This window comes from Medicago sativa, chromosome 3, assembly GCF_051527215.1.
Source record: "Medicago sativa cultivar Bolivia chromosome 3, Bolivia_mono, whole genome shotgun sequence".
NCBI lineage: Eukaryota > Viridiplantae > Streptophyta > Magnoliopsida > Fabales > Fabaceae > Medicago > Medicago sativa.
In genome coordinates this window covers 10,711,825-10,728,246 of record NC_140751.1, presented here as the reverse complement: position 1 = coordinate 10,728,246, position 16,422 = coordinate 10,711,825, and the positions used below count along the sequence as shown (strand labels likewise).

The following is a 16,422-nucleotide window of genomic DNA, read 5'->3' as shown; positions in this document are numbered from 1 at the left end:
AGTGGATAACTTTGGATCTGTGTTTTTTTTTCTTTATGACCCAAACCACTTAGATGAAACAGAATCATTTCTGCTTGGTTCATTGTTCCTTTCATGATTAATCCACAACTTTTTGAAACTTGTGTATAAATTTTTAATAAAAAGGATTTTTGTGGTATAAATTTAAAAAATTCATGAACCTGTGATTTTGTTCATCTTTGTGCTGTCCTTTAGGTCGAAATTACTTTGTAAAAGTTTAAGGGGTTACAAAATAGAAGGAATGGATGACAACTGGTGAATTTTTGTGAAAAAGGGCAAATTTCGAAATTCTGGGTTCCCTCGCCATTTAGTTCGCCATGGCGAGGTGTTCATAAAAAAACCCAGAAAATTTCAACCATTTTCGCCATGGTGAGCTCAGCCTTCGCCTGGCGAAATTCACTGGACTCAGAATTTTTTTTTATTCTGCTTTGACTATAATTCTTTCTAATCTTTTGTCCTGTGAATTGTATGGGTTTCCTGGTTGTGTTGTCTTACAGGTATGGCTCCTAAAAATTCTCAAAAGGCATCATCTTCCGCTAAGGGAAAAAGGAAACAATCTGAAACTGTTGAGGCTTCAAGGCCATATGATGAGCACAGGTTCTTCAGTGCTGACCATCAGGACAGGTATCAGGAACTCTGCAGCCGAAAGATTTGGCATGACAAGCAGTTCCAAATCTCAGCTCAAGGGAAATACAAAGTGTTGGCTGCCATCATTCAGAGGAGAAAATGGGAGAAACTGGTTGCCCCACACCCTCAACTCAACACTGAAATTGTGCGTGAGTTCTATGCGAACGCCATGCCTCTAGAGGGAGAAGGTTTTAGCTTTACAACCATGGTAAGGGGCAGGGTGATCACCTTTGATCGCGAAGGCATCAATGATTACCTTGGGAAACCGTACAAACTCAAGACCCCAGATGAGCTGTGTCCCTTCCACATCCAACAAAACAAAGGGAATTGGGATCACTCAGCCATTCAAGAAACAATTCGACAACCGGGGAAGGGGTATGAGAAGAGTGTGACTGGGAGGGATACAGTGAAGAAGTGTAACATGACCCCCATTGCTCAAACCCTCTTGAAACTGATCTTGTTTAATGTTAAACCCAAAAGTCACCTCTCCACTTGCACCATAGATATCCCACCCCTCTTGTACTACATTCTCACCGATCAACCGGTTGACATTGCCCGCATCATTGCTGAAGAACTTAAAGATGTTGCTTTAAGCAACAAGGATAGGGTCCCTTTAGCCTTTCCTGGATTGATAATGGGGTTGATCATTAGCCTCCGCATTAGAATCCCTAGCCATGTCCATGAGGAGCTGCAGAATCCAATCACTGATGCTATCATTGCAAGGCACAGTGACAAAGAGAAAAAGGGTAAGAAAGGTACTGGAGCTTCATCATCGCACCAACCTCAAGCTCCAGCATCAGCTGATGATTTCTCACACATGGACCCAGCTCAGAGGCAGTGTTTTACTTACACTTGGGACTACCTGGATGCTAACAAGAGGGCGATGACTTCATTGCATGACTCTATGTACCGGATGCAGCTACATGCCGGTTACCCACAGGTGGCAGACCATCAGGTTCCTTTCCCAGAGGCTTTTCAGGCTTATTGTGCTTGGCCTGGGGACAGGCCATTTGTCTATGGAGGGGGTGGTTCTTCAGATATGCATATTGATGATCCAGCTGATGATGATCAGGGTGGGGCAGATTTACATGATCCGGATGCGGTGGTGAGTGCAACAAATTCTAGTGAAGACACTCAGAGTTACGAAGAGGAGGAGTTTTAGGGAGCAGAACTTGAAAGCACATCTGAATTGAGAACATTTGAAGATGCTTTCAGTCAATTCCTTATTTCTAGAACTCATCTTTTATTGCTTTTTGTTAATTACTCTTTGAACTATTTGCTTCTGTTGATGTTTACTTTGTTATGTATGACTTTAGTACTTTGGGATATTTTGAATTATGTATTGTTCCGTACTATGGGATTATGTATTGTGTTATTGTTTTAGACAATGTGTTTAATTACGGGTTGTGAGCATTGTTTTAGTAACGTATTGTGTTATTTTATTTTTGTGGATGTACTTCATTTTGAGCTATTTTTGTGGATGTACTTCATTTTGAGCTATTTTTTAAAAATTTGTGGAAGTTTATTTTGGTTATTACTATTGCTTGTTTGAAAGAAATTGAAAAAATGCTCAAAACTTCAAATTGCAATGTGCTTGAAAGATAGCCAAAGTGAGCATACCTCAGATGATTGATAATGATTCATTGTTGTGATTAAAGCGCATAGCCAAGGTACAAGTTTCCGGTTTTTCTAGATTTTTACTTGAATGTGAAACGGGTACTTTGCACAATTTCATGTAATTTAGTTCTTTGTAATAATATATTTGTTTGTGAACCACGTAGTACTAGCCTAAAAGTGAGGAAACCTCAAATGTTTGTACATATGCAAGGAGACCGGATTCATTGTTTAACTCAATTGTGTTATTTTAAATCCGATATTTGTTTTAAAATTGTGTGAAGGCATGGAAGTGATCAAGGAATATTTTTGTTAATGAGAGAAACGTACTTGACCACAAATAGCCTACCTTGTGAGAAGAGCGAGTATTTGCTAACCCACTTGAGCCAAATGAGTCGGAGTCCTCAATTTTGAACTGTCAATTCATAAGCACAATGCTTGATGAATTTGCCTTTAAAACTTTTCAAAATCCAGTTCATTTTTGACGCACTTTAGGACTCTGAGTTGTTTTTAATTGTTGAACCCTAAACTTTCATTGTTATTTGTCCCTTTTGCCTTAGAGTAGAGGAACATTCAAATAGGGTATTTGTTGATTCAAGTTGGGGAGAGAAGGTAGATGTAAATCTTATGTCAAGTACTTTGGTGTAAATTTATCTTTGATCAAGACAACATGTTGTTGTAAATACAAAAGAAAAGAAAAACAATGTGTACATGAAAAAAAAAAAAAAAAAAAAAAAGAAAGAAAAATCCAAAAAGAAAATAAGTTGTCAAGATCAAAGTGCTTCATGTTTAAGCACCAAGGGTTGTAATGATTGGTAGGAAAGATTGTGAATTTTTATGGTTGATACAAGGAATGTTCCTCTTTGATAGGCTTTTTGATTTCAATTGCCCCACATATGACATTTCTTTTGTAGCCAAGCCAAGTTATAACCCTCAAAGACCCTTTTGATCCATGTTTTTATGCCTTTTGAAACGATTTTTGGATGGACACATAACTTGATTGGAATGTTAACTTGATTGCCGGATGTGTGTTCATAATCCTCATTCATTTGATTTCAATTGTTTATCTACTTTCATAGAAGTGTGTTAGGTGTGGTTCGTAAATAAATATATTATTGTTTTGAACTATTTGACATGTACTTTGTGTTTAGAACTCATTTCACATTTGCAGTGGATTGCCAGATAAGTCGGAAGCTTCAGACTTGCCCGCGCATTTTTGTCAAATCATTCATCTGTAAAAGCTTTCAAAGTCTTTCTTACTTGTGTCTTGGCGTAGCTTGTTATGTTTTTGTTATTTTGTTTGAGGACAAACAAAGAGTTAAGTTGGGGAGAGTTTGATAAGTGCCAGGAAGTAGTACTTTTAATGTTTATTTATGGCACGTTTGTTACTTGTTTCACAAGTTATCCAGGGAAAAGCCGAGAGAAAAGTGAAATTTTGACCTTTTACGCTTTAGTCATCTTACTCTACCCATTTGTGCAGGAATTGAGTGTCCAAACATCAAGCAAGTGCAAAAACAACAAATTTGGGCAAAGGCCAGCTCGCCATGGCGAGCCAAAGGCGAGCTAAATGGCGAGGACTTCCAGAGAGCACCAGGCAACTTCGCCACTGAGATGGCCATGGCGAGAAATTTCGCCAGGCGAAGTTCTGGCGAGGCAAAGGCGAAGAAAGGCGGTTTGATCTGATTTTTGGTGACGTGGCAGAATCCCATTGGTGAAGAAAACTGAGCTCGCCATGGCGAGCAATATTCTGCCAGGCGAAATTGACTTTTGCAGATTTGTATAAAAGCTCATTTTCTCTCTTTTCTAGATATTAAGTTAGTTCTTATCTTAGCTTTTCTCATAGTTTTCACATAGGTAGATATTTCTTAGGGAGAAATAAGGTAGATCATATAGAGTGAGAGTGATTTTGGAAGTTGGATCTTTATTTCTTTGTTGAGACATCACAAGTGTAATGAATCCTTCCTTTTCAATCCATCCTTGCAAGGCTTCCATGATGATGTGTAGCTAAATACCCTTTGTTGGGATGTGAGGTACTTGATCTTGCAAACATGTAACTCTTTTGATCTTGCAATATATGATTTTAGCAATTTATATTCAATATTGTTGTTATTCTTGTGTTAATGCTTTCAATAAGATTCAAGATGATTTGGACACAAACTCTTGAATCTTGAGCTAGAATAGCAATATATCTTAGGTTAACTTACTTGACATTTTTGTTAATCTTGTGATAATCACCATACTCAAGAGCTAAATGCTTTCGTATAACTTAACCAGGCTGGACACGGTCGATTAGGTTATCCGATCGACTTTGTTATCGTTTAAGGAATTTGGACACGAATGTTTAAACGATAACTTAGAAATAATTATATCACTTTGGACACGAAGGATAGTTTAGAATTGATTGTGATAATGTTGCTTATGAAGCTAGAATTCATATGGATCAATTAGGTTACGTGTGACGCTTGGTTAAGGAACGCTACTCCTAACAAGTTTCAATCCTTATTTATCTCAACTTTTACTTTTTGCAATTAGTTTAGCTAGATACATTTCAATTCAAACAAACAAGTACTCTTAATACTTTGAATGATAATCGATGTTAAACTGTCATTGATAACGCACTATTCCCTGTGGAGACGATACACAAATACTTACCTCGTTTGATGCGAAATATTCTTACATCAATATCGCAATGGTCACAATGGGTATATAAAGAACGACGAAGTTATAGGAGTTTTGAGCAAAATGAATTTTACTTATACTGAACTGGTTTTCTATCAACTAAGGTAGTATAGTGTCCTTAAGAGTTAACTATTGCAGATTAATCATTTTTAATTTGCTAGATTATTGGCTTATTTTTCTGTTTTTGTTTTGTTGAATAACAAGCTCATTTCATTTCTAAGAAATACTGCATTTTGTTAACCGTAAATCTGTAGTGGGAACTTCCCAAACAAGTTGTAATATTTATTCTACGAAAGTGGCATGAAGATGGAACATTTATTAAGAGGGTACATCAAACAAAGATTACAAACATGTGTATCAAACTTCTTGTTGCTGCCGTGCTCTGTTGCTTTTGGGTTCCCTGGGAGATGTTGGTGGGTTTTCTTCCTTTTCTGTTGTATGGACTGTGGTGGATCGATGTAGTGTTCTTTTATGTGTTTTTTGCGGTCTTGTTGTGTATCTTCTGATTCGTTTCAGGTTCTATTTCCGCTTTGTTTGGATGGGAACCCATGTTTTAGACTTTCACATTTTGTTACCATAAATAGGTTTTGAAGCTTGATACAATCAAATTGTCGATAAAACTCCAAAATGGCATTTTCTTTTGACCCTATTTTTTTTCCTCCTTTTCATTGAGGAAATACGAAATCGATAACAATAACATGTTTCAGAGTTCACAATTGAATATAACATACTTAATATTTTGAGAATCAACATTGACATCATATCATTTAAGTGACAGACAACAAATCGTTTCAAATCTTATTCGAAAAACTAATTGAGTATACTTCATTTCATTTTTTCCACGTATAAGTATAAATATTTGTACTGTCATTCTTGATTTAGAGAACCACTTTCAACTGATATTATACAAAAAGTTCAAAGATGCCTTTAATGTTGGGAAAGAATGCAACTGATATTATAAAAAAGGTTCACAATTGTATAATTGACTAATAGCAGCGGCCAATACAACTTATTAATGCCAAGGCTAACAATTTTGCTCAGTATTATTTCCAGCAGACCCGTTATGTGCATTTGTTTACTGCGGATAGGTCCTATCAGTCGCAGCATAACAATTATTAAGTGAATAAACAAATAAACAAGAACCAGCCTGCTTAGCATGATCCAGACTTTTTACTTTAACTTGATTCTGCCAGCCAGCAGATGCCACTGAGCTTGAATCGCCTTGTTGAGAAAAATTGACATAGACCAATCTGTGTCTCCTGCACGAAGATTAGCTTTATAAATTGCTTACCTTCTCTGAACTATTTTTCATTTTTCAACTCATCAGTTAAACTGAAATGTTTCTTTCAACAAAGGTAGAACTGTTCTTTTCAACTGAAATGTCTCAACTCTCAAGGGATTACTTTTCTGTTTTTTTTTTTTTTTTTGTTTTTTGAATAGGACTTTCTATGATTGCTACAAGCCTATTGCATTTCGAAGACATTTAAGATATACTAGATATCGTGTTAAACATTAATCTGTAGTGGGAAATTGCAAACTGGGAGGGTCTTTTATTTTCATTTTTTTCCCTTTTCATTACATCTAGACATTTATTATAACCAAAAAAACTATCTAACCGATTGAAGAGGCTTAACTAATCATAGCTAACACAGTATGTAGCTGTAAAAGTTATAGGCATGATATTAAAAATTAAATATATGGGAAGCAATAATATTAGGGTCATGCTATAACCAGTGCCCTCGAGACGGGGCACTGGTTAAGGAAGCCAAAATAAGATAATTTTAAGTTGAAAATAACACTTTTGAAACTTTTGAGGAGTTAACAGCACAACTTCCAATGCATTATTACTATATTTGCTTCCTTAACCAGTGCCCCGGGAGCACCGGTTAGCAAGTCTTAGAGAAATGTTAATATCCCAAGTTTACTCATGCTCATATGTTGCAAAAATTCAGTTATTTATTTCCCTTTTGAAATTATGCATGCTATGTTATGTTTTGGTAGTGGATTTTGATTTGCCAATCAAGTCTTGTGCTCTGCAATCTTTTTGAAGTATAAGACAACGTGTAACATGTGACTAATTTCATACAAACTATATAAGCTTTGTATCTTACCATTCCTTCTTAATATATCTTAGAAATATATTTGTGCTATCAAATTTAGTAGCTTTCTAGTATCTTCCACATTTAGAACAGGAAGGAATAATTAGTTTATCAGTATTGTCTATATCTATCATGTTGTGAAGATTAATTTGTGTGTCAGTGTTGTCTGGTTTTATCCTAATATGGACTATACAGTTGATATGTTGCAGTTTTTCTTGTGACTGTCTAGTAATTTAAACCAACTCGCAAACACACCCTAAAGGTACACAAATACGGTACATAATAAAAGCCTAACTGAGGAGTAACAAAAGAACTGCAGCATGTTCGGCTAACTGCATTAGATAAATGTCAATGCTACATTGTTTGGTAATGCAGACAATGTTGACTCACAAAACAATCTTTACAGCTTGGTAGACCATATATGTAATTAGTTGCAATGAAATCCACTTCAAAGAGAAAAGGCACATGAGTCATCTCTTATGTAAGTTTAAATAGTTAATACACCAAGTCGGTATTTGATTTAGGTCCAATTACATGCAACTAGAAAGTTAACATATGCAATGCATCGGTGAAGTATATATGTTTTTTGTCATACTCTAAATTGTGAAAATACAGTTAGATTTTAAGACTGTAAACTTTCAAATAATTTTGAAAAACAGTATAAATAGCATAATTATTTTTAGAGTAACAAAGACAAGAAATGGAGACACTAACAAAGATATAAATGTATTTGAGATTCATGTGCCATAAGAGACAAAAAATCTCATTAAGATAATTTTTATGGCCCAATGCATTACCTTTATGAATTTGGGCAGAATCCTTTAGCAATCATCTCCTTCCAAACACCAGACATGCCAAAATTGAAACATATTTCCAAAAACTTGTAACTCAATTTTTAATACTGCAACAAACTAGAGGATAAACTGGATCAGACAATAGTGAAAATTGCTAAAGATTGGGAAGAATGGTACCTCCAGCAGAAAGGTAGAAAAAATCATAATAATTGTTGTATTGGGAATATTGGTACCTCCAGGCTTCAACAAAAGCATGTTGCATAAGGGACCGAAAAGAGGCATGGATTCTCAAAGGACCGAGAAGAGCATGGCTTCAACAATTTACTGACACCGACCATAGAACGGTAAAAGTCATACAAACATACAGTGAAAGATTAACATAAATGAAAGATTGTAAGAAGTATTTTGTAGTTTAATTCTTCAAGTAAGCCAAAAAAACAGAAGACAAGCACCTCAATAAAAATGAAGTAAAATATAACTCCATCACAAAGTGCAATAATGGGTTTAGAAATTTGGGCAGTATATTTGAGATATAACACTTCACGGCATAAAACAGCTGGGGGGGGGGGGGGGGTATATTTGAGATAATGTTGTTTACCTCTTCTGGACACTGGGAAATGCACAGCGATGTTGAGGACACCCTTCCGGACCATTGGTGTTCCTTAAAACCTATTATATGAATATAATTTGTTTTTAAATGAAGATAAACATGTTTAACAGATTTCCTCTCAGGCAGAAGAACAAATACTCACAACTATATAGGCTCTCAAAGTGCATCATTTGGTTAAGTGCTTCATTTGGTGGTATCTTATTAACAAATACTCAATCATGCATTGGCTATACCACAAATAAAAAACTCTTTTTGCAATCCTCTTAGTTTGTGAGGTCGGGTATTCCAATTTCATAAAAGCTTGCATGTTAACCTCTGATTCCAATATTAATGTACTCTAGATTGCTCATAAGTAATTTCTCCTGAAAGGTCAAATGTTAAGGGTTAGGGGACTGAGTTGACTGAAAAAGATAAAATATTGTAGAAAAGGTATAAAGGTGGGATATAATGTGAAGGACAGAGAATAACCCTTCAAATAGCTCCTGCTCTAAATTTTTCAATTCCTTTATGCCCATGTTTGAAAGGTCCTTGCTCGAAAATTGTCTTTAATAATTAAAAAAAAAAAAAAAAAGTATCAGTAGACAACAGAAAAACAAGAGGTAATGCAAATAACAATAATGTGTGTTTATGTGTGTATAAGCTAACAGAATGAGAAAACACATACAATGGTTTTGTCTCTAGCTTTGAAGTTTGCTCTCTTAAAATCTCCATCATCTTAGAATCTATCTTCTGAGCAAAAATGTATTATTAAACAAAACAATCTCATAAAGAATCTAATTAAGGAGAAAAGTAAACAAATATGATGGAAGAAATTTTAAAACAGTAGTTATGTAGGCAAACAAAATAACATCTAAGATAAAATACCAACAATAAAAACTTAGATAGGATACACAAATATTACTTGAGCTAGCTCAATAAAACTTAGATACCTCTAGTGCACCATATCTATCATGAAGTTGCACCTTCGGAAACAGCCTGATCACTGTAACTAACTAAATGACTAGAGTTCAGTTAGTTTATATAGCATGCAGGTCTAGTTAGTAAGAGTTTACTTGTTCTATCCATTGTGATCATTCAAAAAGCAGAAGCAAAAATCAGAATCTAGAACATTCTAGAGAATCTCTCAAATTGAATAAATCAAGTATTCATCTGTTCTGCATAGGACCATCAGTCAAACCTGAAATGCATTGCATAGTTATAATAATAAATATCCTGAAAGATTCTCGTATATCTAATTTTTTTTTCTTAATATCATATATATTGATTAATGAATTTAATGCACAGAAGTAAAACAGTCACATAAACTGATATGCATACAATGGTAAGAGCAAGATCAAATATATCCACCTCTAGATATCAGTTTTCTTGATCCAACTTGCATATCCATTTTTTTTTTCCTTTCATAAAAGAGTAGAAACCACCATGCCCTCAGGTTTCTACTAACAAAGAAAAGATCACTTTTTTATACATGCACCACTCTATATACTAACACGGGGGAAAAAACTGAAAGTTAATAACAAGAATCAGATTGGAAAAGGGTACAATAAAAACTCACATGCAGTAGAACAGAATTGATGGGAGAGTGATGAAGCATTTTATTTCAATTTTAGTCCCAAACGGTGCCAGAACCTAGAAAGGGCAGGCAAATGTTATCCATCAACACGAGAAATTAATTTTTTTTTATTGATGACAAAATAATAAGTAACAAGAAGTATTTCAGTGACACACCTGGGTGTGATGCTCGTGTGATTATTTCGTCGTTGATAAATATGAAAGGAATGTGAGCAATCTTGCGCCACTCTTTCCCGTGCTTCCTCCGCAAACTTTCTTCTAGCAATGGGCAGTAATAGATACTTAGTACTTTAAGAGAGGAAGGAAATCCCTCTTTTGGTAACCACTTGAGCTTGTCACATATTGAAAAATCAAGGTTTTGAAGAGAGGTAAGTTGTTGAAGCCACTTCCCGTCCAAGCATTCTATATCTTGAAGATAATGGATGTATAAGAAAACAAGAGAAGCAGGTAGCAATGGAACTTTCACTTTTATCATCGCCTTCACAATATCATCACCTGTGATACGCAACACTGATAAAGAAGTGTGACGTTCCCAAGTTGTATTCCACAAAATCCCTCCAACATTTCCAACTCTCAGTTCCCTTAAACTGATAGGCAAATCATCCATGGAAAAGGATTGCAGATTTGGAAGGTTATAAATTGCCATTTCTTGAATGCTGGAAAGAGTTTTTATTGATTCAGGCAGTGAAAGAAGCTTCTTACACTCACACACCGATAAATTAATGAGGTTAGGAATGGACAATCCACCAATGGAAAATGACTCCAGTTCATTGCAATTCGCTATGTTGATGGTCCTAAGAAACAAGAGATTATGTTGTGTCGCGTCTTCTGCAATTAATATCGATTTCAGATTCTTACAACTAGTAATACATAGACTTTGGAGAGAAATGAGAGAGGGCAAGGTAAACGATGTCATTGAATTACAACTATCATATATTTTCAAATGCTCGAGTGATTTGTAACTGTGAAAGGAATCCTGAGGAAGGAACTCCAGATTCTCACAATTCCTTATTTCAAGAGATTGTAAGGTTTTGGGAAGACCGTCTCTCGGAAAGGATGTTAGAGAAGGAATGTTTTGTAAGGTAATCTTTCGAAGAGTGTTTAGACAAATCATCAATTGGTTGAATACATCTGACGGTGGCCTTGTAATTATAATGTTGCAATTATCATCTGAATGCATTGACTCAGCCAGTAGAGGACAATTCTCTAAATCAAGTTCACTAAGGGAAGGAAGGTTGTTGTGTGTCATCCCTTTGAGTTCGGGACAATAATGAAGTGACAGACTTGTAAGACTCGGAAGGTTGCCTGGTATATTTCCTTTGAGTTTCGGACAATTATATAGTAACAAGCGTGTAAGACTAGGAAACTCTATAGATGTATCTCCAATTTGCTTCCATTCCTCCCACTCTTCCATATGCATAAAGCTCAAAGTCTCCAAGAAGAGGAATGGTTCAAACAGAGGAGAACTACTACTTCAATAAAACTCGGGACCAAGTGTTCTAACTGAGTTCATCCCTTGAAAATTGAGTTCTTTAAGATTACCTAATTGTCCCAGGGGTATGTTTCCTTTGAGCTTCGGACAACGTCGCAACGACAGACATTTTAGACGAGGAAACTCTGTAGTTGTACCTCTAGTCAATTTCCAGTTCTCCCACTCTAGCATTCTATCAAATTCTAGAGTCTCCAAAACGGAAAATGGTTGAAATGAAGGACAATCACTTCCATAGAACTCAGCACCAACACTCTTTACAGATTTCATCTCATTAATGAAGAGTTTTTTCAGATTGTGTAATTGCCCAAGGGGTGGCAGTCTAGAACAATTTTCACAATGCGAGATCGTCAAACACACCATGTTTTCAAACAAATAACCACCCAACCAATTTGGAAAGTTATTTCCACCATAGCCACTGATGGTGAGAGTCTTCAAATTTGTCGACAGACGCAGCCTTTCAAATACAACACTCTGTATTTGTGAATTTGAATGAGTAGCACCAGACCATTCTAGTAGCAACTCATCCATTTGGTTTTTCATCTCCAGATTTGCTTGAAAAACATGGGATGGGTTAATTACATTTTGAAGCTGCGAGATTGAAAGGCTTCCCCGTAGTTGGGGATATTTTCCTAGATCTTCAATCTTCAATCCAACGTCCTGAATGCTGACAGCTAAGTCTGACAAGGTCTGGAGATTTTCTAGTCTGGATATTTGTACGGGAATCTCGTTCAATTGAGTGCCTCTGATGTCAAGGTGGCGTAGACTCAGTAATTTTCCCATGTCTTTTGGCAATTCAGTGAGACTTCGGCAATTTGATAACAACAGGGTCTGCAGATTGTAAAGTTTGCATGTTTCAGAAGGTAACATTTGAATCCTAGTGTGAGAGAGATTTAAGTATCGCAGGTATATCAAATTTCCAATTGACTTGGGCAGCTCAGTGATATTCCAGTAGTTTGACAGAGACAACACATGTAATTGTTTCGTTTGTGGCAACAAGTCAAAAACTAATTGACTCGATATGAAATAGGAAGACGAGAACGATTCTAATGGTAAGGGTAGAAAGGTTCGTAGACATTTTGATTCATGCAATTTATCAAATTTATCGTATGAGTCATATTTCCCTTTGTTGTATGACAAATGGCGTACCCTTTCATGTGGCTTTTGTTCGTCCAACCAAATACAATATGGAGATGAGACCATCTTAGCCAAATCATTGACGAGGTCATGCATCTCAAAGCTTACTTGCTCATCATCAGTGAATCGTTGGCGTATCAAAGACCTTGACACTAGTTCATCAAAGTATTCTTCAGCTACACTTTCCCAGCTTTTCTCACTTTTGGCCAGAGGTACTAAGCCTTCTGCAATCCACAATTGAACTATCATGTTTTTCTCTAAGATTGAGCTCTTTGGAAAAATTGAACAATATGCAAAACATCCTTTTAAAGAAGCAGGGAGATATCGATAGCTCAACAGCAAGGCTGGTTGAACCTCATTATTTGTTGATTCCCAAATACTACTTTTCAATACATCATTCCAGTAATCTTGTGACAATTTGTTGCGAAGAAGACCCCCTAGTGCCACTGCAGCTAATGGTAAGCCATCGCATTTTTTGGCAATTTCTCTGCCGATTTTTTCTAAATTGGATAGTTGGTGCTTATTTGCTACGAATGAATGTTTGGCTAGTAAATCCCAGCAATCTTCAGGTTCCAAAGATCTCAAGTGGTGGACAGAAAGAAAGGTTTGCATTGGTAGTGCAACTCTTTCATCTCGTGTTGTGATGATGACCTTACTCCCTATTGCCCCAACATTAAAGATGTCATTCAAACTATTCCAACCAACATAACTTCCATACCATAAGTCATCCAATACTAGCAAAAACTTTTTGTTGCATAAACTTTGCTGCAATTGTACTTGGAGACTATTCAAGTCATTTGTCGTAATTATTTGTGAAGTGACAGACTGAAGAAGGGTTTTGGTGATAGTAAGAACATCGAAATCTTTTGAGACATGTGCCCACCCTCTAGCCTGAAATTTCCGCGTCGCATCATGGTCATTGTAAAGGATTTTAGCTAGTGTTGTTTTTCCAAGCCCTCCCATACCCACAATGGAAATCACTCCTATTTTACTTCCACCATCACTACTATCCTCTGACAGCAGAAACTCTTTAAGTTTCTTTTTGTCATCATCTCTGCCACGGATAGAAGATTCATCTACCCGAACAGAACTTGTTGGAGTTACTTTCCAAACACTGCTGGAAATACCTTCTTTCAATTCAAGTTTCTGTTTTCTCAAACATTCTAATCTTTCGAATAGTATTTGCAGTTTAGAATTGATCTTTCTATTCAAACTTTTGAAAGGAGAAGAAAGTTTTTTCAGCACCTGAGTAGTAGCACTTCGGGTTTCATACTCAGCTTCCACTTTGCATCTTATTATGAATTAGAGGATTCCATGGTTCTAGATCAAATGCAATGGAGAGATAGATTGTATAGTTCTCTCTAGGAGTCATCACAAAGATGCAAATGAATAAAAGATGTGAAATAGTACATAGGTGTAGCTTATTTATAGTGATGTGGAGTAACTAACTCCCTAACTAACTTTCTACTAGATTACTTGCTCTCCAAGTTATCTAGATTGCTTGTACTCCAAGTTACCTTCTCCACTATACTCTAATAGTCCCCCTCAAACTCAAAATGGGGGAAATTCACCAATTTGAGTTTGAAATACAATGAAAGTACAATTTATTCTTACTGAAGCAGTAACTAAGTAAAATGGGGGGTAAAACAAGTAAATGGGAAAAGAAACAGCAAAACTAATGAAGCCCAGTAATGGCCCACTTCTGATGTACGCAGCTTCTGGTGTAACCAGCTTTCTATAACACGCTTCTGATGTAACCAACAAAACAGCTTCTGAACCAAAGCACAACCAAATGATGCCCAGCTTCTGAACTCACCCTCTTCACGTCTTTGTCCAGAGTGATTATCTTCTTCACTCTACTCTTCGGAAACTCTGGTTCAAACAACAACGTTTTCTCTTCTTCCTCTGCTATGACCATAGCAATTACAATTCCCAATTCATTTCGGATTCAGACTTTCGGAAGATCTGATCGATGCGGCGAGTACCAACCGGAACAGCTTTAGGCCGATCCACAACCGCCGTTGGTTTATCAGATTGCACAGTTTCAGACGGCACTGGAAGCGAATCGAGTAGAAAATCACTTATTGGACGGCTTCTCTTCACCGTGATTCTTATATGTTCAAGTTTCACCGTCTTTCGCTTCTTCTCAATTGCAACTTCCGCAGACTTTTCAGCAAGTATCAAAACGTACTGCTTCTGGAATTCTTCTGATGCACACACTGATTGCAATTGATTCGGAATCAGATTGTGCCTCCCTCGATCCCAAGGTATCCACAACAAACGAAATTGGATTCGTCGGAGAACTGCAAAAACTGAGAACAGCAAGAACGAACCAATTCTTCCGCCGGGATCGAAATCGACGATTGATTCGTCATGTAACTTGAGAAACTGAATCTTGTTGTTGTCTGCAGAAGCGATTGGTTCCTGTTTTCTGGCGAAGCAGCAAACGCCGTAAACAGATCCAAAGCATGTGATAACGGTATCGATGGTGAGATGCTTCGATTGCTTGAACGCTGCTTCAGAAACTATGAACTCAGATTCGCGCTTGTTCGAATTAGTTGATTTGGCAGAAACGAGCAACTTCGAATCAAGACTCAGTGTGTTCTGGTTTTCTTCCGAAGCTTCAAGAACAGAGTTTTGATCGCTGCAACTTGAATCAACAAGAAAACAAGGAACTGAACCGATCTGGACGGTGAATCCATCAAGGACTGGTGCGATCCATGATGAAGGAGGAGGAGCAGGAACTGAATCGTCGAAACTGCCGAAAACAATCGAAGCTTGCGAAGTGGAAGAACAAGAATTTTCTGATGCGGAAGCTTCAAGATCTTCTTCTTCATCACCATCGGAATCTTCTTCTTCATCAGAAACTGGATCAAATTCGCTATCTCCATAGCGCTCTGATACCATATTATGAATTAGAGGATTCCATGGTTCTAGATCAAATGCAATGGAGAGATAGATTGTATAGTTCTCTCTAGGAGTCATCACAAAGATGCAAATGAATAAAAGATGTGAAATAGTACATAGGTGTAGCTTATTTATAGTGATGTGGAGTAACTAACTCCCTAACTAACTTTCTACTAGATTACTTGCTCTCCAAGTTATCTAGATTGCTTGTACTCCAAGTTACCTTCTCCACTATACTCTAATACATCTCAAAGCCTCGGTGTTGATCTCATCAAACAAATCGTCAGCTTCAAAGACAGCATCTCGCAGCATATCCAGCCATTTCTTGACAGCAGGGTTTGTAATCTGCTTCTCCTCAGCATCATGAAGTACAGCTTGAAGACTCAGCAGTGTTATGTTCAGCTTTTCCAAGAGGGCAACATCAAGTTTGGTACTCCGAAAGAAATTAACGAACTCACCAGAAACAATCTTTTGCAACAACACCTCCAAAGATGCTGCAAGAAGGGCTTCTCCCACAACGGTCGCCATAAGTTCCTTAAAAGTAGCTGCCACAAGAAGAAGAAAAATTAGCTTCATAAATTAAAGTCACAACAATATGCAAGCTTCTTACAAGCAGCGTAGCGTATATTACTTTGAATTTTGAAGTCACTTACCACAGTTATCAGTTGTTACAACTTACAAGCAGTGTCTCCTGCAAGTATGAGGTAAAAGCACTAGTATTTTTCTTTGATTTTCAGGTCACTAACAATGAAATTAAGTTACTAACCCTCACTTATCAGTTAACAGTAGTAGGTAACAGCTTACTTTGTTATATATTAAATATTAATATTAAATTAATTGTTATTGGTGCTATAAAGCATCTCATATAGACTATGT

General features: G+C 36.7%; 1 protein-coding gene and 1 pseudogene across 2 annotated transcripts; both read right to left on the bottom strand.

Moving 5' to 3' along the window:
• Nucleotides 1–5,742: 5,742 nt before the first annotated feature.
• Nucleotides 5,743–16,331, bottom strand: LOC146935644 (putative disease resistance RPP13-like protein 1; annotated as a pseudogene). The gene is made up of 11 exons (XR_015030298.1): nt 16,200–16,331; nt 15,779–16,091; nt 10,170–13,930; nt 9,997–10,070; nt 9,106–9,170; nt 8,910–8,984; nt 8,584–8,803; nt 8,430–8,500; nt 8,065–8,155; nt 7,835–7,948; nt 5,743–6,197 (listed from the first exon to the last, which is right to left on the bottom strand). The product of XR_015030298.1 is annotated as a putative disease resistance RPP13-like protein 1 (transcript).
• On the bottom strand, nt 14,428–15,773 carry LOC146935645 (uncharacterized). Its single transcript, XM_085750775.1, has one exon. The coding sequence runs from the start codon at nt 15,622–15,624 to the stop codon at nt 14,563–14,565; it is 1,062 nt and encodes a 353-aa protein (XP_085606901.1). The 5' UTR covers nt 15,625–15,773; the 3' UTR covers nt 14,428–14,562.
• Nucleotides 16,332–16,422: the final 91 nt, after the last annotated feature.